At 43.8% G+C, this 24,715-nt stretch overlaps 1 protein-coding gene across 1 annotated transcript in view; it reads right to left on the reverse strand.

Annotated features, from left to right (window-relative positions):
• Positions 1-24,715, reverse strand: part of LOC115090579 (cat eye syndrome critical region protein 2) — a 394,336-nt gene that overhangs the window by 153,164 nt on the left and 216,457 nt on the right. Inside the window, exons 2-5 of the mRNA XM_029599850.1 lie at positions 19,137-19,231; positions 5,232-5,415; positions 2,836-2,975; positions 144-242 (exon numbers count right to left, since the gene is read on the reverse strand). Of these exons, the coding sequence (XP_029455710.1) occupies positions 144-242; positions 2,836-2,975; positions 5,232-5,415; positions 19,137-19,231 (518 nt within the window). The remainder of the gene's footprint in view (positions 1-143; positions 243-2,835; positions 2,976-5,231; positions 5,416-19,136; positions 19,232-24,715) is intronic.

Here is a 24,715-nt window from a genome sequence, read left to right on the forward strand (position 1 = left end):
GAAATTTCACTGTGTCAGATTCCCCCCCCCCCATATGAACAATATATCCGTAAATTAGTAGAGATTAAGGTAGGAAGGGTTACAAGATTATCTATACACAAAGGTAGATGTGTTGCTCACATAGATATGCCACCTTTTAATACCTCAAAGTAATCTCTTCCAGCAGTTTTTTCCGCTTTGGGGGCCGGCCTCTTCTCCTGACAGGTTTTTCTAATATGATTCCTTGGCCTCCTGGTGGTGTTCTGTTTATAATAAAAGTAAACAGCTATAAAAAAAGAAAAAAAAAAAAAAGAAACGGCCTGTAGAACCCCTCCTCCCAATCCCAAAATATATCCTAACATAAAAGAAATAAGTTGTTGGAAATAATTTGTTCCTGGAAGCAGCTCATTATTTCAAGAATGGAATAAAAAAAAGGGGGGGGCCAATAGAGAAAACAAATGGTAATATACTGGCTTTTGACCAAATATAAAACAAAATGTGCTATTCCCAGTAAATAATGCTAGACACGTGACAATCAAGACATTATATATACAGTCTTTGCATTCTGCCACCCGAGTTGGTGAATGAGGCCACTAGAATAAAAAGTAAGGTGCGTGGGTGAGGTGAAAAATTCTATATGAAACTGGTACAAACTGGAATAAACCAGTGAGCAGAATCAGGACTAGGTGATCGCTGGAAAATCAGATTTAAGACAAAATACAACTCCCAAAAATAAAATAAAATTTCTTCCAGGCCCATTAAAATTTATTGGGCAGGTGCTATTGTGAACCACTTAGGAAATCTGATAAGTGGTACATAAATTTATAAATAAGATACCCAGAAGACTCATGCCAAACAAATACAATTTAAATTTTTGTATTACTCCTAAGACGACAAATGTCAAAACATTAAAAATGCTAAGTCCCTGTCTTCCTGTGAACCAGCTCATAAAGCATCAACGCAAGCCACGGCCACCAGTGACTTTACATGCAGCTATTATGACACTGGGAAGGCCCAGATAAAGTGACCATAGACATGATAAAACTTACATTAGTGCCAAAAAGGCACCTAGTTTTGAGAATGCACCCAAACTGGCAATCTTGAGGACTTCTTGTAAGCTTAGGGCATTCCTACCTCTACTGTTTTTAATCCTAAAGCAGCACTATTGGATAGAGGATCCCCAGCTGAAAACTGTGGAGTGTTTCCAATCTGGACATACCCAGAACATACCCGGGAACTTTGAATCATGGTCATCTTTAGATTGCTCTTGATTAGCAGGGAAGGGGGGGGGGGGGGGGGAGTGAGAGAAAAGGAATGCGCATCACTGTTCCATACCCTCTCTCTCTCTCTCTGCCGCTACCTCCCCCCTTCCCTCTCTAACCCACCTCCATCCAGGGATGACCCCAGCACTCGTCTCCTTCCCTGACTCCAGCACTTTTTGTTCTACCCCTTATAAGCCACAGCTGAGGGTACAGTGAGGGTGCACAAGTCCTGGAGTCACAGGACCCTCAATGCAGACTATTGCAGCTCCTCTCCAGTTTCCCCTCACATGTTGCCTGCAGCTTCCCCTTCCCCCTCCTGTTCCAGCAATTTCACTTAAAGGGAGTGGTTGGATAAATAGACACTCAGAGCTTTTTAGTGGGTTTTTTTCCAGAGACCCAGCAACTGATTCAAATTCCCCAAGTTTTTCTTAAAAAGAAAAAAAAAATTACAAAAACAAACAAGATACCAGACTGGAGCCAGCAGTGGCTTCCATCTTCCACTCTTTCCCCAAAAGGGAAAAGGAAGCAAATTCAAAATTCCAAGTTGGTACCCTGGCAGAAAATCACCACTGCTCATCATAAGATGCCTTCTGCCAAGTGTCTGAAAAGCCTTAAATCATTGCAGTTAATATTCATGAAGTCAATGGAAATGCGTGTCACAATTTACCACAGAATTTGTTGAAGATGTTTGCTGCAACGCTATTTAGTTTCATGACAAAGCTGAGTGGCGATGATCCTGTTTGATAATTTAGAAAATGCAACCCGAAGAGCAAACTCTACAATTTTCAATATGGACATGAATATCTGAGAAACCATCAGTTTAAGAGGGATATTTTCCTACATTCCCTCTTATGTCACTTTGATGCATGAAAAATGCTTCCAAACAGGGCTCACTTCAACTGCTTTTGCCACCATGTAGTGGGGGGTAGGCAACTCCAGTCCTCGAGTGCAGCAAACATGTCTGCTTTTCAGAATATCCACAATGAATATGTATAAAATAGATTTGTATACAATGGAGACAGCGCATACAAATCTCTCTCGTGCATATTCATTGTGGATATCCTGAAAACCGGACACGTTTATGGCACTTGAGTAAGAGGCATGTGTAAGGCACATCAAGGGCTCTCAGTGATGACAGCCAGGGATTCTTGCTCTGAACTCCCCACCTCTTTAATTTCATATCCCAACAGCAATCTTTCTGCCAAGGGGCCTGGATCACAGCACCCTTGGACTGCGGTGTGTGTATGAGTCAGCCTTCAGTCATCACTGGGAAACAGTGTCTAGCAGTCCCTTTTTCTCTGTCAAGGTGGGGCATGAAGGTCTGTGAGCTCCGTCTCCACAGCAGCTCCAATCCATGCTGCCCCCACCCCCACCCAAAATAAAAAAATGTGGAGTCCAGTAAGAGAAACCTGGGTTTCCTGAATGGCAAAGTTGCTGACCCAAGTTTGTTCTTATAACAAGAATGGCCTTACACAGGCCACTCAGTCTCTTCATTCACAAACTTGTTGTCTTGGTTCCTATAGGCCTGTACTAAATCTTTTGTTTTGTTTCTACATATTATGGTTCTAGGCTGCTGAAACAAACAGTCTTTTACCGTTCCAAGCCCTGATCTCCTTTGATTTTGTCCCAGGTGGGTTCTTCCTTGTATAACCGCGTTCCATAGAAGTACCAGTAGAGGGCCCCGCCGGCATCCTCTCCCAGTGGTTCCACACGGAGGCTGTCTGCATCCAAGCCCTGCAATCAACCCACACAAAGAGCGTTAATGAAAAAGAACCAGTGGCATGTCCATCAAACTGCCGTCCCCACACGCAGAAGCATAAATTACAGCACGGTTACCAATCAACTCTAACATTCGGCACGCTTCCCATTCTGAGATTCAAAGCGTATTTGCTCAAATTTGCTTGAAAGTGACATTGCATGCATTTCAAAGAAATGTATAGAGTATATATAGTATAATAAGAGGCCCCTAATAACTGTCTCTTCCAACAACCCTGAAGCCATCACTGGATAGAGATATATACATGAAAACATTTATCTGTGCTTCCACACTGTATTTGGAAGGGGATATTTATTTTAAAAAAATGCAGCAGCTGATTTGCCCCTTCTTCTCTCTTTCTCTCCTAGCCCCCAACTCAAGCGCTCTCTCTCTGCTAAAAATATATTTCCTGATCAACTAACTTGCAATGGTTTGCTGGGGGTCAAGGTTGCCTTTTCATTTGTCTCCAAAATGAAGCATCTTGGATCAGAATGTAGTGGGGAAAGAGGCCCCCAGCAAACCACTGCAAGTTAGTTGATCAGGAAATATATTTTTAGCAGAGAGAGAGAGAGAGAGAGAGAGAGCGCTTGAGTTGGGGGCTAGGAGAGAAAGAGAAGAAGGGGCAAATCAGCTGCTGTATTTTTTTTTTTTAAATAAATATCCTCTTCCAAATACAGTGTGGAAGCACAGATAAATGTTTTCATGTATATATCTCTATCCAGTGATGGCCTCAGGGTTGTTGGAAGAGACAGTTATTAGGGGCCTCTTATTTGGATGAAATATAAGCACATCATTCACAAAATCTACATAAACAGTGCACATTTGTGAGTAGTGAGAAATGTTCCAATAATTGTTTAAAATAGTTTCATTGCTTTATATACCTTTATATTCATAGTCTTGCACATTTTAAAGAACTATAGATATTTTTCCAATTTTCTTGCCATAACATCAACATGAATTTAAAAATGGAAGTGAAAGAGTTTAAAATAGGTTGACATAATAACAATTTGTTATGGGACATTTGTGGAGAAGATCACAAATACTAACAAAGTTTATATACAAACAGGCTAATTTTAAAACGAGCATGCATTCACCCATGCACGCATATATTGGTGCATGAGCGGAGATATGCTGGACTTTTATATCATGCACGCACTTGATTTAAAATACACCTACAAGTATGCTCCTAATTTTAAGAGGTTACTCGAGCAAATCTACTTTGCATATCTTCCATAGGACTTTGCCAGCTTTAACATGTGTATATAAGTGGATTTTGAAACACGCTCATGCAAGGGACATCCCAGTTTTTCCAGTTTGTCCACCAGTTTGCCAAGTCAATCTCAAGGTCATCCAGACCCTTCTGGTTCTTCAACCTGCATGCCCCCCCCAGCTGACCCAGACCCCTCACACCCTGCAGTATAAGCCCTAAAAACGCATTATCTGCAGACTTGCTCCTCGTCGGGAGCAGCAGTAAAGTTATACAGCTAAAGAGCTGCCGCATGCTGCAGCCTCGTTTTTACGCAGGTAAAAATTGGCCCCGCCCTGAAACAACCATGCCCCTCCCACACTTCGCCCCTTATTTTTTTTGTTCAGATACGTGCATATACGCACATAAATCGCTTTTTAAAATCCACGTTGCTCACCTGCAACCCACATACTCAGGTATATGGGCATTTTTATGCAAGCAACGCTTTTAAAAATCGACCCTAAAGTGTTATTAGAGAGCATATAAAACAAGCAGCAAGATGTATGCATTCAGGAAAATATTAAACTACCACTGTTGTGCTGTGGATCTTTTTAATATCCTTTTGGAGGAATTAGGCAAACAGTTGAACGTTAAAACGCAGAATCACTTTCATTCAATATCTTCACCACAAAAATAAATAGTGCACCGTACCCTAAAGTAACCACTGCTTAATCTAAATATACATAGATACTTTTTCCTCAACCAATTAAATTATTCAATACAACCAGGCAAAAGACCAACTGACTATTTTACAGTCCTAGTCTATTCCTCTCTCTCTGGCTTCCTTGCACAGGCACAGAACCGAAAGCCAATTGTAGCAGAGGAACAGATTAAGCCAGGGCTTTCCAAACTTGCTCTGGGAACCCCACTGCTAGAGTCAGATTTTCAGGATATCCACAATTAATATATATATAAAAGAGTTAAATTTGACGCTGAGGGGTCCCCAGGACAGGAATGGGAAGCCCAGAGATATGCTATAGTACATCACCTTGAGGAGGTCAAAGACATCATCAGCATCCAAGCGATAATCACACAGACGGTGCAAGAGCTCCACCCTGGTGCGCAGCGGCAGATCCTGGAAGTGGGCGTCCCTCAGAGGATTTGGCTTCCCTTCTTCAAGCTCCCAGCGGTAATTGATGATATCTTCCAGGTAGATGTGAAAAGACTGCGATCTAGTTTCAAAGACCAGAAATTTGCCCAAGAGAGTGAGAGTTATCATACCATACTGTTCAGGACTGTCATATCGGCCAGATAAATGCATGAAAGGGCAGAACAACAAGTTAATGAATTTCTTTCTACAGCAGCAGCCCAACACCTCACTAGTCACCTCCATTGCTCGCAATAACGTCATTTCTTAACACAGCGGGTTCCAATTAGCATTGAGCAAGCAGCTCATTGGCTAGCCACTACCCTTGGGCCCCACCAGCCAACTACACTAATTTTTTTTTAAGTGCTTTTCAAACAGAGCTGAAAGTAATACAGCAGTTATTTAATCCTCCCGTCTGTCTGGCGGCATGATAAATTCTACAAAAATTAAAACGACCTGAGTTCAGACTTGGGGCAAAGATGGAGTGTGGGCTCAGTCCTACTTACTGAAAATAATCTTGATCCAATAATGGTGAGATTTTTCAACAACGTTAAGACTGAAAAGTGCTAGAAAATCCATCTGCATACTTTTCACTTTCCGCCTCATTGTATTTGGGGGGTGGGGAGGGAGTCTGGGGATGCGTGTGAGTTGAGTGGAGGAGATTGAGTAAGGCCTTTGCCTTCCCCTACTTCGGACCGTGGGTATAGACGCCCCACAGATACCACCACCAGTTTGCAGAGCAGAAATAAATCCTTTCACTTACACACTTGTTGGGTCAAAAAAATAAAAACACCAGTTTCTTCCTGCTCGTTTAGGCCTCCAGCTCAGTTGGAACCAGTGTTGGGATCTTAGCACCATGAGTCTTCATTTGCAACTATCCAGGGATTCCCCCCACCTCCTAAATGTACCTCCTTTGTTTCCTATAAACCGATACGATGTGAAAACGGTTACGGTATATACAAGCTATTAAATAAATAAATAAATAAGTCTGGCCACTGCAACCAGTTCTCAGCTGGGAACCATTAACCAGGGCTTCCTGTAGAACCCTGCAATCATGGGCCCTGAATCCAGCCACTAGGTGCCACCCTTGAGTGGTATCTCCCATACCTCCTTTCCTGAATGTGTATACACACACACATACACATGTGTATGTAGACACCAACTGGGGTCTCCACCAGATATCCCTAGTCCCAGCTGCAGAGGGATAACACATTCATTACAGCATCTTCCCCAGAGTTTGTCTGGAATTGGAAGTCCCTTAGGCACAAGGGGAGGGGGGCGGGGGCACTAGTTTAGGTGAGGTTAGGGCGGATGTAGTTTGCTTTCAGAAGGGAAGGATGTGCATCATGTATGCTGAGTTAGGCTCCCAGACTGAGAAAGGAGAAGAGACACACATGCCTTGCCAGTTCCTTTAACAGGGTTGGAAGGGAGAAGGATATTAAGAAGTTTTTACAGTTTTTCACATTTTCAACCTGTTCCAATCCTGGCAGGCTGTATCCCGTGCTCAGGGTGGTCAGTAGGGACTGTACACCTTTGTCGACCACCATAAGAGACGGTTGCAGCACCTTGTGTGAGAAGAGACTGATTCAAGTTTTTGCAAGTTTTGTATTTTCCCCATCTTTGGGGAAAAGGAGAAAATTTTTCTACCCCCTCCTTTTCCCTTGAACTGGAGAATTTTGGTAGCTGTTACCCGTACAGGCCTTTCCTCCTGGGAGGCCAGCTTCTATCTTTCGAAGAAGGCTCAAGGGAGAAAGATCTGGAGACCCCGCATGGAGTTTCCACTCTGGGACACAGGACACTGCCAGGTGAAGTTCGGGATTCAGCGTGGACCTCATGTACTGGAGAAAGGGATCCGGTCACTGTTAGGATACCCCAGCCCCCCTGGGACATTTATCTTTCCCTATCATGGAGAATAAGCAGCAATAATGCCCCTGCCTGGAGGGACATTTCCACAGAGGTAGAGAGCATCCAAATCCTGGCTCATGTAAGACTAGGAACACTGGAAGTATCTGGAACCTTTATGTTTTACACCCATTAATTCTTTTACGAGGAATTACAGTAAATTTTAATTTGAACACCCACCCAGTGATTTCTGACTGGTTTGTTAAGTGTACCTGTCCTAAAGAGCTATGGTAACACACACAAACGTGAGAACACTACTGCCTGGGCCAAGATGGATAGCCTTCACCCACACAGAAAGGACCCACTCCTTGGGAACACAGGAAAGGGGAGTGAAGTATGAAGATAGCCCCAGTTATACATTTTTTGTGCGTCCTTGGAGAATATGCCTTTCCAATGAAATGGGTTACATATTCAGTATATAGGATTACATTTGTGATAAACCGGGCCCTACTTAAATTACAGGATGCTGAGTAGTAGACAAGGCAAACAAAATTAGAAAAGTATTGCTTTGTATTAGAAGCCTATTAATACAAATCAAAATGGAGAAATTACCTACCTAATAATTTCAGTTTCCTTAGTGTAGACAGATGGACTTAGGACCAGTGGGTTATGCTCCCCTGCCAGCAGATGGAAACGGAGCAAGCTGACGTGTCAGTATATATAACCCTAGTAGTATTATAATGACCCAACGTACAGCTTGAAAAGGCGAAATAGACACAAAATGAAGATTCAGCTGTGAAAAGAAACTCTGAAAAAGTGTATAACACAACCATCATAAATGGCCTCAGAATGCTTGTGGCTTATATTATGAAGCCCATAATGGTCTGGGCTTGTATAATCATAGGTTGTGACAACACTTGCTGTGCACCAAACAGGGCTACAAAAAAGTGCAGACACTGTAAAAATTCATAAACTAGTGTATGCACTTATCTTGATCCACGTGAGGTGAGATCCTGAAGAGCTTCCTCCGACACTTACAGTGTTTCAGAGTTTAATTACTCCTTCTTCAGGGACCTTCAGGGTAAATTGAGCCGTCTATACAATTCTGCGTGGAAACAAAACAAAGTTGAGAGTTCTTAAAAATGCCTGCTGGCTAATACAATACAATGGCATATGTCCTGGACTTAGAACTTACTCAATTCTTATTCGGTCAGTTCCTTCAGAGAACAAGCAGCATGCGCTTGTGCGCTGAAAACGTTCAAAAAAGATTGTAAAAATTCAACCTATTAAACCTTAGAAAAAACGGGCAGTCATCCCGGAGATAGTGGAACTTACGTGCACCGCGAGAAATGCAGCCTGCCAGCGTTCTGTATACCGACTGACAGCTTGAGGCGCCAAAGGACGCTGAATTTAAAGGAATTCCATCGACAGACTGAAACACTGGAAGTGACGTTTAGCATACCAAATATGGAAGTGTCCATATTAGGGTATCGACGTCATGGGGAACTCGTCTGCCCGGCCAAAGCCAAAAAAGGTCAATGACGTCACGGCCGCGGCCATTTTGAAAGGAATTACTTAACAAAACCACAAAAAAAGCAATAAAACGCAGCGATCTGAACATGTCAAACCAAAGAGAACCACTCTACTTTTTCATTTAGACCATGTGGTTCAACTGATTGCAGCCTAAAAATCCAATGGTTTTCTTTGTAATTGAGTGAGGCAGAACGATCACCACCTCTCCAATGTAAAGGAATATGTTCAAGGATTACCCACTTAAAGTCAGCAAACGAATGTGTATGTTCAATACAGTGTTGAACTACTGGAGCTTTTGTATCCTGATTGGTAATTCTACTGCGATGTTCAATCAGCCTAATGCGAATTTTGCGCTTAGTACGTCCAACATAAATTTTATTGCAGGGGCATTGTAGAGCATATATTACAAATTCAGTGTTGCAATCAACTGCTTGTCTGATCTTAATCTTAAGACCAGTATGAGGATCTTGCCAATCCTTGCCAACGTGTGCCTGAGAACAAAAAGAACATTTGCCACATAAGGTTTGTCCAGGTTGCTGTGTATGGAAAGTAACTTGAGACGCCGCCCTGACCACTCTTTGCTTAATGTTGGTACCACGAGAATATGCAAACAGAGGGCGTTCTTGAAAAATGGCATAGGGGCTCAACACGTGCCAATTGTTTAAAATTGCTGATTTGATATGGGATGTTAGGTTTGTATATGGTAAAACACAAATCAAGTTAGGAACATCCTTATTTTGCTTGTACTGCAGTAATTGGTCTCTGTCTGAAAAGGTAGCTCTCCTATATCCTATATTTTTGTTCCCTTCTCATTCCAAGTTATTGTTTTCCTTGTTATTTGTAACTGCTTTTCTGCACTATTGTTTAAATGGTAAAGTTTATTATAATTACACCCCTGTTTCTTGTGAACCAGCATGATGGGACCACCGTCTTGAATGTTGGTATATAAAAAAGTTAAATAAATAAATAAATAAAATATGCGCTCTGAATGACACGGGCAGGGTAGCCTCTCTCATGGAATCTTTCACGCAGTTGTGCTGCTTGACTGTGAAATTCTCAATTGTCTGAACATAATCTACGAATACGAAAAAATTGTCCCACTGGAAGTCCTTCCTTGAAACGTCTAGGGTGATGGCTCTCGAATCGCAGGAAATTATTCCTGTCAGTAGCTTTTCTAAATAAAGTTGTGTGAATACCTGCATTGTCTTTGTGAATTTGTATGTCCAGAAAGGATAACTGATGCAAACTGTAAGTTAGACTGAATTTAAGATTAGGGTTCTCTTGATTAAGCCACTGATTAAAAAGTAAAAGTGATGATTCTGTATCAGTCCAGATGAAAAATATATCATCGATGTAACGGGACCATAGTGTCACAAACCGGAAAAAAGATGATGTGTATACATGAGCCTCTTCAAATTTGGTGACATATAAGTTAGCCACATCAGGGGCAATGGGAGAACCCATTGCAACACCATGGATCTGGAGGTAGTATTTTTGTTCAAATGTAAAAAAGTTGTTGAACACTATAACCTCTGTAAGTGCAGATAAAAAATCTGGCGGTATACGTTGGGGTCTAGGTCTGTTATCAAAGACTCCTTGAACCAACTGTATCACATCTGTTAAAGGGACATTAGTATAAAGTGCCTCCATGTCCAAACTTACTAGAAAACTTCCACTTGAAACAGTGTGAACTGAGGCAAGCTTGTTGAGCATATCTGAAGTGTCTTGAATATAAGATGCAGAATTCATGACTGCTGTACGAAGAAAAAGGTCCACAAACTTGGCTAATGGTTCTAAAATTGACCCATTAACAGAGACTATGGGTCTGCAAGGAGGGTTAACTAAAGTCTTATGGATCTTAGGAAGCCCATATATAACAAGAGAACGTGGTGATGGAACCTGTAAAAAATTATATTCTCGAGGTCAAATATTTCTCGCGGTGCACGTAAGTTCCACTATCTCCGGGATGACTGCCCGTTTTTTCTAAGGTTTAATAGGTTGAATTTTTACAATCTTTTTTGAACGTTTTCAGCACACAAGCATATGCTGTTTGTTCACCGAAGGAACTGACCGAATAAGAAATGAGTAAGTTCTAAGTCCAGGACATATGCCATTGTATTGTATTATAAACCCAAACAAATTTTAGAGAGACAACATTGTATTGTATTAGCCAGCAGGCATTTTTAAGAACTCTCAACTTTGTTTTGTTTCCACGCAGAATTGTATAGACGGCTCAATTTATCCTGAAGGTCCCTCAAGGAGGAGTAATTAAACTCGGAAACACTGTAAGTGTCGGAGGAAGCTCTTCAGGATTGTTTGCCATCTGACCTCACGTGGATCAACATAAGTGCATACACTAGTTTATGAATTTTTACAGTGTCTGCACTTTTTTGTAGCCCTGTTTGGTGCACAGCAAGTGTTGTCACAACCTATGATTATACAAGCCCAGACCATTATGGGCTTCATAATATAAGCCACAAGTGTTCTGAGGCCATTTATGACGGTTGTGTTATACACTTTTTCAGAGTTTCTTTTCACAGCTGAATCTTCATTTTGTGTCGAGTATATATAACCCTGCAGTGACCCCAGCCTGCCAGTGTTCTCTTCAAAAGCAACTGTGGACAGACTAGCAAAACACAATTTAAAACATGCAACCATAACTGTACCTGGCCAACAACAAACACTGAACTCAAGTAAGAACATAGGTACCCCAATCTAGGCACTGGATGAACACTTACCAGTAATCCCTTGGGACCCGGATTTCCCATAGGAGGACTATGGACAGAATCATTTGGCAGCAGAGGGTGGGAAGCTGAGTCCATCTGTCTACACTAAGGAAAATGAAATTATAAGGTAAATAATTTCTCCATTTCCTAGCCTACAGACAGTTGGATTCAGGACCAGTGGGATATACCAAAGCTACTCTCAAAACAGGGTGGGAGGCTGCCTGCGGTCCACTCAACACTGCACATGCAAAGGCTGCATCCTCCTGGGCCTGCACATCCAGATGGTAAAACCTGGAAAAGGTATGTAAGGAAGGACCATGTCGCAGCTTGGCAAATTTCAACAGGAGATAATCTAACCTCCGCCCATGACACTGCCTGAGTCCTAGTGGAAGGAGCCCTAAACTGAGTAGGCAACAGCTTTTCAGCATCCACATATGCAGCTGTGACCACCTCCTTAATCCAGCGAGCTATTGCAGCCCACGAAGCTGGTTCACCCTGCTTCTGTCCACCATGGAGTAAAAATAGGCAATCCATCTTTCAGAAAGGTTTAGAAACCTCCAGATACTGAACGACAAGTCTCTTGACATCCAAGGGACGCAGGTGGTACTCCTCCATGTCCCTGAACTTATCCAGAGACAGCAAGTAAATGGACTAATTCAAATGAAATTCCGATACCACCTTAGGCAAGAAGGATGGAACAGTATGCAGATGCAACATCCCTGGAGTCACCCAAAAGAATAGCTCCCGGCAAGACAAGGCCTGCAGTTCGGTAACGCAACGTGCAGAACATATAGCTACCAGGAACACAATCTTCAAGGTCAATAGCCGCAAGGAAAGGCCACACAGAGGTTGGAACACAGGGCCCGCCAAGAAATCCAGCATCAAATTAAGACTCCACAATGGAACTGGTAACCTCAAGGCAGGCTGCAGATGCTTCATTCCCTTCAAAAAATGGGCCACATTAGGATGAGACAATAAGTAATCACCATTCACCAGGCCTCTGAAACAGGCAAGAGTCACAACCTGTACCTTCAAGGAATTAAGGGCCAAACCTTCATTCAACCCATCCTGCAAAAAAATCTCAAATGAGCAGGACCTTAACTGAATGAGGAAGAAAACCACTCTCCTTGCACCAGGCCTCAAACACTCTCCAAACCTGCACATAGGTTAAGGAGGTAGATAACTTTCAAGCACAAAGTAAGGTGGCAATCACTGCAGAAGAATATCCACATTTCAACAGAAGAGCCTTCTCAAGGGCAAAAACGTAAGACAGAACAGAGTCAGATCCTCATGAAGAACCAGTCCCTGTGCAGCAGAAGATGAAAGGGAGTCTCCACCAGGAGTCTTCGCAGATCTGCATACCACAGACACCTGGGCCAGTCTGGTGTCACCAGGAGTACTTGCCCCCTGTGGCCCTTGATCTCACAAATTATCCTGCCCAACATGGGCCACGGAGGAAAGGCATAAAGCTACCTGACTTCCGGCCAGACCTGTACGAGAGCATCTACACCCAGGACCACGGATCTCTCCTGCAACTGAAGAATCGAGGAACTTTCACATTGCGAGAAGTTGCCAGCAGGTCTAGGAACGGAAGGCCCCAGCAATCCAGTGTCAGTGGAAATGCCTCTTTTGACAAAACCCATTCTCCTGGGTCCAGACATTTCCTGCTGAGAAAGTATGCTCTTACGTTGACTTTTCCTGCAATGTGAGAGGCCTAGATCATCTGTAGACATCCTTCCACTCATCCATAAATTGGTCTATTTCCTGCGACACCTGCTGGCTCTCTGTTCCTCCCTGGGGATTGATGTAGGCCACGGTCGTCATGTTGTCCGACATCACACAGACCGCTTGACCCTGCAGCCTGTGGCTGAACTGCAAGCATGCCATCCAGACTGCCCGGGCTTCCAGGCGATTTATGTTCCAGAGGGACTCTTCAGTACTCCAACATCCTTGGGCTGACAACGCCTGACAGTAAGCTACCCAACCCTGGAGACTAGCATCTGTTGTCAGTACCAACCAGGTCGGGGAGGACAAGGAAACTCCCTCTCTCAGATGAGCTCCTACAACCACCATTGGAGGCGAGAGCAGATTTCCACTGGCAAGTGGAGCCAAACCGAATAGTCCTGAGACCGCAGGTTCCAATGAGACAGCAGTGAGCGCTGAAGAGGATGCATATGCACCCTTGCCCATGGCACCACTTTCAGAGTTGCCGCCATCAAACTGAGCACCTGTAGATAGAACCACACTGTCAGGCATATAATGTTCACCAACTGGCGCACTTGTGACATCAATTTCTGAATCCAAACCTTTGGCAGGAAAACCTTGTCATGCCTGGTGTCAAACCAAACTCCTAGATACTCCGACTGAGATGGCTTAAGGCTGCTCTTAGTCAGGTTCACTACCCAACCCAGTTCCTGCAACAAGGAGATCACCTTGTGAGTCACGAGGCAGCTCTCTTCCTGAGATCTGGCTTGAATCAGCCAGTTGTCCAAAAATCCCTTCTCTTCTCAATGCTGCCACTACCACCACCATAACCGTGGAAAAGATTCTGGGGGCGGTGTCTAGACCAAAAGGCAGTGCACAAAACTGATAATGGTACCTCAACACTGCAAACACAGAAAACATTGGTGTTCCAAACAGATGGGAATATGAAGGTAGGTCTCGGACAGATCCTGGGAGGTTAGAAATTCCCCCAACTGCATGGCCATTATTACGGAGTATAAGGTTTCCATGCAAAAATGAGTCACCCTCAAATGACAGTTGACACTTTTGAGATCCAAGATGGGACAAAAGGAACCCTCCCCTTCTTGGGCACAATGAAATAAATGGAATATCACCCCATACTTTGAAAGGGAGGCACAGGAACAACAGCCCTCAGCCTGAGGAACCTTAGAAGCATAGACTCCACTGCCTGCTTCTTCTGAGGGGAGTGGCGAGGAGACACCATGAACACGTCCCAAGGAATACTGTGAGATTCCAGCACATATCCTTCTTGTATCACCTCCAGGACCCACTGATCCGAAGTGATCTCAACCCACCTCTGATAAAAGAGAGAGGCAATCCCCTATCTCTTGTACCTGAAGGTGGACCAGCAAAGCTTCATTAGGAAGCTCAGGAAGACCAGTCACCTGAGCCCACTCCCCTCTTGGGCTGTCTGGGACAAAAGGACTGATACTTACCAAAAGGCCAAATCCTCTGAAAAGTCGACTCTCTGAGAGGGGAAGTGACATCACCCACACCAGATGGACACTTGATCCTTTGGCTCCCCGCTCTTTCTCCTCCACCGCTGCTAAAACACCTCCATCCGGGCAAGAAATATATATTTATGGTGTGGGAAACTGGTTGGGATGTCCCTCAAGAAAAAAACAAATCGACCTGAAAATATTTTTGTACGATTCGAATGGTTCAAGATATGCGGCCCTGACAGACGCTACAGACCCCAGAGATTCCAATATGACTGCTGTGTCCACCAGCCTCGCAGCTGAGTGACTCACCTTCAGAGAGTGGGGAACCCATGAAAGCTGACTTTCAAAATTGGATTTCTGAAATCCAGAAGGACATTAAATCTGTTAAGGAAGATATGCAGAATGCCCTCAAGGAATTTCGATCAGAGCTCATAGATTTTGGACAGCGAGTGGAGGATGTAGAAGCTGCAATGGATGAAAGGAGTTCTAAAATGGCACTGCTAAAAACAGAGATATAGGGGCTCCAGAAAACAAATACAGACTTTGCACTTAAGTTGGAGGACTAGAAAACAGGTCTCGGTCTAACATTTGCATCCGTGGAATTCCAGAATTGGAGGCCTTTGAGGATGCAGGACTAGTGGTGAGGAAAATATGTCATGCAATCTTAAATGCCAGAGACAACACAGAACCATTGGGAGATGAAGATATTGTTCTCGATCGGGCACATCGTGCTCTGGGTGCACCCAAGAAGAATTTTCCCAGGGATATAATAGCCTGCGAACACAGTTACAGAGTGAAGGAGAAAATTATGCAGCAAGCCAGAGCTATGGGCAATATCTCCTGGGAAGGACATAATATAGCCATCTATAGTGATCTTGCACCTATCACTCTGAAGAAAAAAAGATTTGCAATCTGTGACTGCCTTTTTGCGCAGGGAGAACATGTTATCACTGGCTATTTCCATGTGGTCTGATTTTTACTATTAGTGGAGCCACTTCTCAGATTTATTAGGAAGAGGAAGCGATTCCAGTGCTGTCCCCGCTCGGGTTCACTGCTCAAAGACTGACACCATGCACCCAAAATTGCCAGAGACACCCAGGTGGCAACATGTAGGCAAAAATGGCTCTCGACTTCGTTGCAGATCTCGAGCACCCTTTGAGGGAAGAAGACATCTGAAGTGCTGAAAACCTGCGCGGCAGACAACCATAAGGCTGTGGCCATTACATGAAGGATGATGGTTCTCGCATCTCACAGTTGAATATAAGGACTAAGGATGGACTTTCTGATGTGATTTATTCTATAAGCGATGGATGGGGGCTGAGGGGAGGCGGGTGTGTATCCACCCACCTTGAGAGAAACCACTGCAAGCCCTCCCTTATCCTCCCCATCATACCATATCCAGGTGGATATGGTATGATGGGGAGGATAAGGGAGGGCTTCAAGGGGTGGTTAAGGGGAGGGGGAGGTTTAGTAGAAGGTATACTCTGCATTGGGTAACTGCTATACAGTTCCGAATGTATTATGCACCCTGGTTTAGAAGTTCTTGCCACAAAGGTTGAGTGCTCACATGGTCCTTACATGGCTTCTATTAAGTTTGTTTCGTTAAATGTTAAAGGTCTACATTCTCTCTACAAAAGGAATGTGCTGTTCAAGGAATTGCTCTCTCTGAAGGCCTTGATTGCCTTTATTCAGGAAACTCATCTGTGTAAAAGGGATGAGAGATTGTTTTCTTCTCACTTTAGTCATATTAGTCTTGCAGCAAACTCTCCCACCCATAAGTACACTGGGGTAGGAATTCTTATATCCAAGGATTTGCGGGTACAAATAGACTCTGTGATTAGAGATCCCCAGGGATGGTAATCTGATTGTGCATCTCCACGTTCACAAAGAGCTATTTGTCATGGTGAGCATCTACTGTCCCAATGTATCCAAGAGAGAGCTCTCCAGGAATTAGTAAAGTGTTGCTATCATCCGATAGTGGGAAAATAATAATGGGTGGTGATTTTAATCTAGTTTATAAAGGATAAAGATATAGAGGCACAACTTCGTTCTGCAATCCTGGAGTACATTCAACTTAAGAGCCCAGAGGTGAATCCGGTTGTACTCTGGGATTGCATGAAAGCGGTACTCAGAGGACGATTGATCTCTGTAGCCTCTCACAAAAAGAAGGTTAAGGATAACTTAAAACAACTCACCACCCAATTGCAACAAGCTGAACAAGTTCATAAATGGGAACATTCCCAAGAGTACTCCAGGAATTGAGGGATATCAATTATAAGTTGAGGGCAATAGAGATGGAAGACTTGGTATACAAAATGGACCTGTTAAAACAGATACACTATGAGCATGGTAATAAAGCCAGCAGGCTCTTGGAGCATGCATTAAAGTCTAAAATGACAATCTCAAACAACAAAAATAAAATATGAAGGGGGGAATAACGTTGGATGAGGTCAACAACATTAGGAGCAGATTTAATCAATTTTATGCCTTGCTATACAGTAGGGATATCAATATTTTGGATTCCAGCATTGCCCCCTTTTTGGCCAATGTTCCTCTACCATGTTTGGATGGGGAAGCTGCTCAAAGGTTAGGAGATCCGATCACAGCTGTTGGAAGCGATAGGGGAACTGAAAACGGGAAAGGCCCCAGGCCTAGATTGTTTTACTGCTTTATTTTATAAGAAGTTTAAGGAAGTGTTAGTAGACCCACTGGTTGAGATGTTTAATCATCTCAGAATATATGGTTCTTTGTTAGCAGCTTCTAACACTGCGAGCATTACTATTCTCCCCAAACCGGGAAAGGATGAGACTGCATGTAGTTCATATAGACCAAGTTATGTGCTTGTAAAAAAATTTGTAAATTTCAATAAACAAAAAATTAAAAAAAACAAAAACAAAAAACACGGAGACCAGAGGAAGTCCTACAAACCCCTGTCTGTTTCTCAGGATAAAAATTATTTTTTTTTAAACCTTACCTGAGCTCAGCCTTTACTGGCTGACTACAGAGACAGTCTCCGGCTGTGAGGGGAGATGGCATCTGCCATCACCGCTGCACTCTGCCTCCTGCACCCTCTGCCTTTAACCATACAATCAGCTAAGTCCACACCGGGAAACCCAGCTACCAGGCCAAGGCACACTTCTAAGGGACAACGGAAATCGCCTCAGGAATTCTCAAATGGGGGACGGACCATCTGCTATCACCGCAGGAGAGAAGAGCTTTTTTTCGTGAATTTAAAAATTGTCCTTTCAAAATCTGAAGCAATCCCCATAGGGACATACACATCCACCATCTGCTGGAGACAGAGAATACTGGCAAGCTGGGGTCACTACTGGAGTATATATACTGTGACATCAGCTTGCTTCGTCTCCATATGCTGACAGGGGAGCATAACCCACTGGTCCTGAATCCAGTTGTCTACATGCTAGGACATTTTTTTTTTTTTTGGCATTGTGTCTCTTGTTTGCTGCTCAGTCATACCTATTGGAAGTTCATCCCGCAGTTTAGTAGTCCCTAACTATAAATCTTATTGTAACTTCACTGAGCCTGCAGGCAGCAGGGATTCAATTGCAGAAAAGAAAGGAGATGTCGCTCGACTTCTGCTTTGCACTATCGTTCTCTCTTCAGTATCTGGATGCCCATTTCTTTTCCCAAACATCATTCACCTCACATAAGCATTTAGTAACATACATTTCTTATCGAATCGAGATCCAAGATTTGAAGTCAACACTTGTGGGACGTTTTCTTCCTACATGATAGCACATGCAGTGCTGTAAATAACTCAAGTGATGAGAATGTGCCCTGTGTATACTGGGATGTAACTATCTTAAGACAATTAAAAAAAAATGTTCTAAAGAAATCTACACTGACTGTTCCAAGTCATACATTCCCCATTCTGAATTGCTATACTGAATAGATTCGTATAAGCACAGCTAAGGACTTTGGGGAAAATAACACGCACAACGCAATTGCACCTCAGATGTTTCATACAAACCTGTATTTGACTCTGTGATAACAGTCTCTCATTGAGTTCAATGTTACCTCCCCCTGGGTGACCACTGAAAGCTGTGTTACAGCAGTACTGGTTACTAAGGAGGGGCTTGCACAAAGTGTGGGGGGGGGGGGGGGGAGAGTAAAGGCACTGGGAGCCCCTTCAGCCTTTGCAAAACTAGTTTCAGTCCATGACAATCTGTGTCAGAGTAGGCTGGTTCAAGTACCTTCTTTTGGTCTAGTTAACAGAACATGACTGATAAAGACCACAAGGCCCATCTATAGTCTGCCCATTTTTTCTTACAGACTGTACTCAGCAGAGTTGACTTGGGCTACCTTAACCATCACTTTCCCATCACTAAGGATCCTCTGCGTTTGCCTCATGCTTTCTTGAATTCTGTTACTGTAGGGTTTTGTTTTTTTTTCCTGTTCCTTATCTCCACTGGGAGGCTGTTCCGTGATCTACCTCCATCCCCTGGGAGGTGAATATTCTGCAAGATAGGAGCACCCGAGGGAAGCAGCAAGCAACTCACGTGATATCCCTGCGTTGGTAGCAGCCCTGAAGCAGACAGGAAACCAGGTCGCTGATAAACTCCACATCCCCTCCGTGAAGGGCTTCTTCCAGTTCCTAGAGTAAGAATAAAAAACAAACAAAATACTCAAACTCTGAGCTCCAGAACTGTGATGTCCCGCGGCAACACCCAACCACCCCATGAGGTATGTAAATATAGGAAGCTCCCATTACAGCCACAACTCAGTCCTGTATCCCTCCCTGCCCCAGCATCAATCACAGAGTCATGGACACAAAGACAAAATGTACAAACTTCTATTTACCTTTTCCTTCCTTTTGCTGCCTTTTGTCATTTCAAGGACGCACAGGAAAATAACTTTCAGACTAATTATAAAGGAAGACCAAATCTTTCCTGAGATGGAAGACAACATGGCTCTTCCTCAACTATCCATATAACTGTGAAGGCCAAGAGCAGGGGACAAAATATTTTGAAAACTGAGGTGTCACAGCCAGCCACGTTTTAGGAGCCAGAGAAAAACAATTTCTTTATAAAATTTTGTCTATTTGTAGTTTTTCTTATTTTGCTTTTCAACCATCCTCTCCCCCCCCCCCCCCTCAACCATATCTTCTTCCTCTGTGCAGCTGGTCCTGGGGGCAGTCACAGCTCCACTCGGCCCTAGGCTAGCAGATAAGGTAGTAGCTCCTGCCAGCCCCAGTTTTCAAATTGTATACACTTGGGATTTTTCCCGACCCTGATTAGAGGCATAACAGGTCCATTAAAGGATACAAAAAAAAAAAAAAAAAAACCCAACACAACCCTATAGTCAAATGGGGTGGGGGATGTTAGCCTCCTGGCCTAGCACTGTGCTCTGCCATGCGGGAGACCTGGATTTGATTCTCGGACCAGGCTTCTGTTCCCTGGGCCATGCCAGGACTGGGGATGCTGTGGCAGTACAGTTCACAGCCTCTGGAGACATGGGAGTCCCAGTCATTACACAACAGCATCACCTAGTGGCCAGACATTGGCGGCACATGTACTGGGTTCTATGGATCCTGGCTATGAACCACCACTATTACAATGGCTAGGTTAGGTGGTGGGAGGGATTATAATTAAAAAAAAACAAACAAAAAACAAGTAGGAAAAAGCAGCCAGGTCATTGTGAATAAAGATTCATGGCACTATAACCCAGCAAATGCCCTTTCAACTGGAAGCCCAAAGAAGGAAGAAGCTGCTGGACCAAGGGGAGTTGATCAGATGGTGGATAAATTTGGCCAGAAACAGGAAAGACATTATCCTTTCAACATATTTAGCTTAAACACTACAAAGAAAATAAAAATTTGTGCGATGACAGCATTAACAATCTGCTAGATACACCTTGAATAGTCTGTTTATGCATCTCAAACTGCCTAGGAACTGTCTAGTAGATATGAGAAAATCTGGCATCATATAAACCCCTCGAGTTTCACTCCCACTCCTGGAACAAATCGGCTTCTCCCCAACAGGTTTGGCCTCTGCTCTGTCAGAGAAGCAAACAAGGGCAACCTGATGGATGAAAATGAAATATGGACATTTTTCTAGAATCTAGACTGAAAGTCTATAATTTACTAAGAACAAGGAGGCTCCCAGTGTATGGCTGGAATTCTGTGTTGCTCTCCTGTCAGAAGCAGAGAGCGCCTGTAATGTGATATGGGGGGGGGGCCCAAACCACAATCGTACAGCTTTCAACTTGCCAAATAGGGAGGAAACGCCATTGATCTATGGGTAACAGCTGCCCTGGGTCCCCTACGTAACAGGGCACACACAATACCTAGGAACCAAAAAAAAAAATAGATGCAATCCCGTGTGATCAGCTGGTTTGACAGATCTAACAGCTACATAATTTACATTAATAAAACAAGGGTCCCATTCACAAAAGTTTGCTCAGGGCCCCATAAGTGGTTAAAGCAGTCCTCTAGACCAGTGGCTCCTAATCTGGGGTCCATGGACAGGGATCTGCAGGACCATCCCAGAGGGCTCCCTCCAGAAGAGATGCCAGAAGGTTTAGTTATGGAGAAAATGAGTGGGCTGCTTCTACCTGGGATTAACTGAGCTGCTGCCATAGGCCAGGAGAGTGAGGGTGGGGCCTATTACGGCCCCAAAAACTTCACCCCACCTTGCTGCAGAATATGAGGAGGGGGAACAGAAATGGGCTGTTCACATCCACGAGAAGCCTCAAACTGCATTGCCAGGATTTGCGGAAGTGGAGAAGAAGAGACAGACTTGTAAACCCTGTTGCTGCACTTCATGAGGATGTGGAAAAAGGAGGGACGAATCGAGATTGTCGGAACCTTTTCAGCCTCTGCTGCATAATGAGGAAAGCAGAGTTATCACATCAGGGGCAAACGTTTCCCGCTACTGCCACAAGCTCTGTCACTGGCCTGACAGACAGAGTGTAGAAGAGAGCTGCACCAACGAAGTGAGCAGAATGGTTCAAAGGAAGAAAAGGAAATGGTACTGGGGTTGACAGTATGAGGGGAAAGACAGGGGAAAAGAATGAGTCAGGAATGAAGAAATTGAGGATAAGGGGATTGACCTGGTTAAGGGGAGTGAGAGTGGACTGCAGTATATCAGGGGAGAGAAGAGGAGGAGCATCAGGAATCATGCTGGACAGAAGCAGAGAAAAGAGGAGGGGCAGAGGGCCACCATGGTCCAGGAGGGAAGGAAAGAACCACCAAGGATCATGGAGGGAGGACGAGACAACAGTCACATTTGGACATGACAAACAAAAGTTATTTAGGGGGACAGACATGGAGCCTTTTTCCCTTTGAAAAGCAGGCTAGTGATTTGCTTTTTCTAAAATCCAAAATTATTTTGTGACTTGTTTTCTGTATGTTTGTTTGTTTTGGGTTTTGTTTTTTTTAAGAATCATAAAAGAAAATAAAGTATAAAAGAAAAGCAGGCTAAGAGAGTCAATTTTCACGGAGGGTAACTAATAGGGCCATCAACATGCACTTGCATATTGATGGCCCTATTAGTTTCGGGGGGGGGGGGGGGAGGGGGCTAGACGCGCGTTTTCGACGTGCTGTTACTCCTTACTGTATAAGGGGTAAAGCTAGTGCGTCGAAAACACGTGTCCAACCCCACCGAAACTAATAGCGCCCGCAACATGCAAGTGCATGTTGATGGCCCTATTAGTTATTCCCGTGCGATACAGAAAGTAAAATGTGCAGCCAAGCCGCACATTTTACTTTCAGAAATTAACGCCTGCCCAAAGGCTGGTGTTAATGTCTGCCAGCGCTATGGAAGTGTACAGAAAAACAGAAAAAACTGCTTTTCTGTACATCCTCCGACTTGATATCATAGCGATATTAAGTCGGAGGCCACAAAAGTAAACAAAAAGTAAAAATTAAAAAAAAAAAATTTCAAAATCGGCCCGTGGGTCTGAAGACGGACGCTCAATTATGCCGGCGTCCGTTTTCCGAACCCGTGGCTGTCAGCGGGTTTGAGAACAGACGCCGGCAAAATTGAGCGTCAGCTGTCAAACCCGCTGACAGCCGCTGCTCCTTTTACCGCGGGCCCTAATTTGCATAGGCCACCTTCCTGAATCGTGCGCCCAGGAGAGTGGGTGCTCGCCAGCTCTCCCGCGTGTTTTTCTGCATTGGCCTGACAGTTGGTAAAAGTACCTACACTGTGAACAGACTGCAGACTTTTACCCGCGAGGGAGGGGGAAGGTTGATGGAGGAAAAGTACATGCAGATATTTAATTTTGAGATCCTCATGTACACTTTCACGCACGTACTTTACACACCTGCTTCAAAGCAGATGAAAAGTATTCAGGAACAAAAAGTACTGACTTCCCCCCCCTCCCCCCCCCACCAGCCTAAATTTTCAAAAGGAAATTCCAGGGGCAGTTTCCCTTTGAAAATTTAATTGCAGGTCTGTGGGTAGCAGTGCCGATTTTCTGCCAGGCTATATCAAATTGTCAACCTGTAGCTTGTTTGAATTTGCTTCCTTTTCCCCATTGCAGCTGGACTGGAAAGAGGAATGGACTCAATCTTCAATTATGAGGGCAATTTTTAAGTAGCTTTGGAAATTGCCCTCTGTACGCATTCAGTTTAGATCAAAGTTTTATACATTTTGAAGGATTCTGGAGTGCATATCATTAATTTTCGCATGCCATAACAAAAGAAAAGAGAAGTGTCTGGGAGGCCATGAAACTTTTTGAAGCTGAAAAGGGGTCCATGTTCCCTGAAAGTTTGGAAATCCCTGCTCTAGGCAACATATTTGGCAAATTAAACAAAATACTAAGATCCCTTTTGTTGTGATTTTTTTTTCCTCACTCCCAAGATGATAATGTTTCAAGCTTTTGAAAGCTCTATCTACTTGTTTTCTTCCAGGATTATGGGGGCAATCCTTGAACTCCCCACCTAGATGCAATGTTGGAAAAGCATGCATGTACTTTCCCTTTGTGAAACTGTCCACAGGTATAACATACCTGCAAACTTTGCACCTGCTATTAAAAGAAATATAATCTACTTCTGCTTTCAGACCTGATCGGGTATCCATGGAAAAGTCACCACTGCCTGATGCACAGATCCAAATCAGCATTGAGACTCTACCTTCAGCAACTCACAGCAACAACTGTGTCCATAAACATGTAGGAGGCTTCATGCCTCTTCATAACTACAATATGAGCCCCAGAGTGATTAGTTAATGGGCAGACTGCAGGACATGGATAGCTGGACCCAGTTTTGTGCACTGAACACATTGCACACAGCACATTCTCTTCCCCTTCCTGATCCTTCTCATTTAGTCATTCCACTCTGTCTTATCCCCAGACTAAGACAGGGAGAGTATATGCACAGAGTGCTGGATGTAACACACACGCATGTATGATCAGGGGTTAAGTTTCCAGCACTAAGGAAGACTGCACTTGGTCAGTGCACCTCTCTGCATCGGAAAATACTATTTAATGCTCTTATCTGCATGGGATTTCCATGCGACAGAGCTAAGCAGTACGCCAGTTTTGAAACGCAGAAAACATGCATTAAAGTGCAGGAGGAAAGGTGCATTTGACTGGGAACTGCAACAGTGAAAGAGGTCTGGCAGCCACATGTGGCAACCAAGGTAACTGAGTCAGCTTCCCACATTACACCAACTTCTCCCTTCTACTGCAGTTGTACATGGAAGGAATTGGTCCACTGTGACAAGTTCATGTGTCTCTACCTCATTCTTCTTTTGTTTTAAAATTTGGAAGAGTGACTGGTTGGACTTTTGGTTCTTCCCTAGCTCTTTTTTTGGCTATATGAGTCCTCTACATGTCTGCATTGTTTGCCCTGAGGAGGGTGGTGTGCCACACAACATTTTTGTTAATGTAAGTGTGCACTGGACTTGAAAAAAAAGTTGGAATATGATGATTTTTAAGGAAGAATTCTGCGCAACACAGAATTTGCGCAGAATTCCTCCTACACAGAATTTCCATTTTTGCGCAGAATTTGGAGAGGTGCACAATTGGCTCGAATGCAGCCCATCCCTCTCACAGCGAAGATGTGAGGCCCAATGAGAAGCCCAATGAGAGTAAGCCTGTGTGTGTGAGACAGAAACATAACCTGTTTGCCAGT

This window comes from Rhinatrema bivittatum, chromosome 4 (genome assembly GCF_901001135.1).
Source record: "Rhinatrema bivittatum chromosome 4, aRhiBiv1.1, whole genome shotgun sequence".
NCBI classification, from domain to species: domain Eukaryota; kingdom Metazoa; phylum Chordata; class Amphibia; order Gymnophiona; family Rhinatrematidae; genus Rhinatrema; species Rhinatrema bivittatum.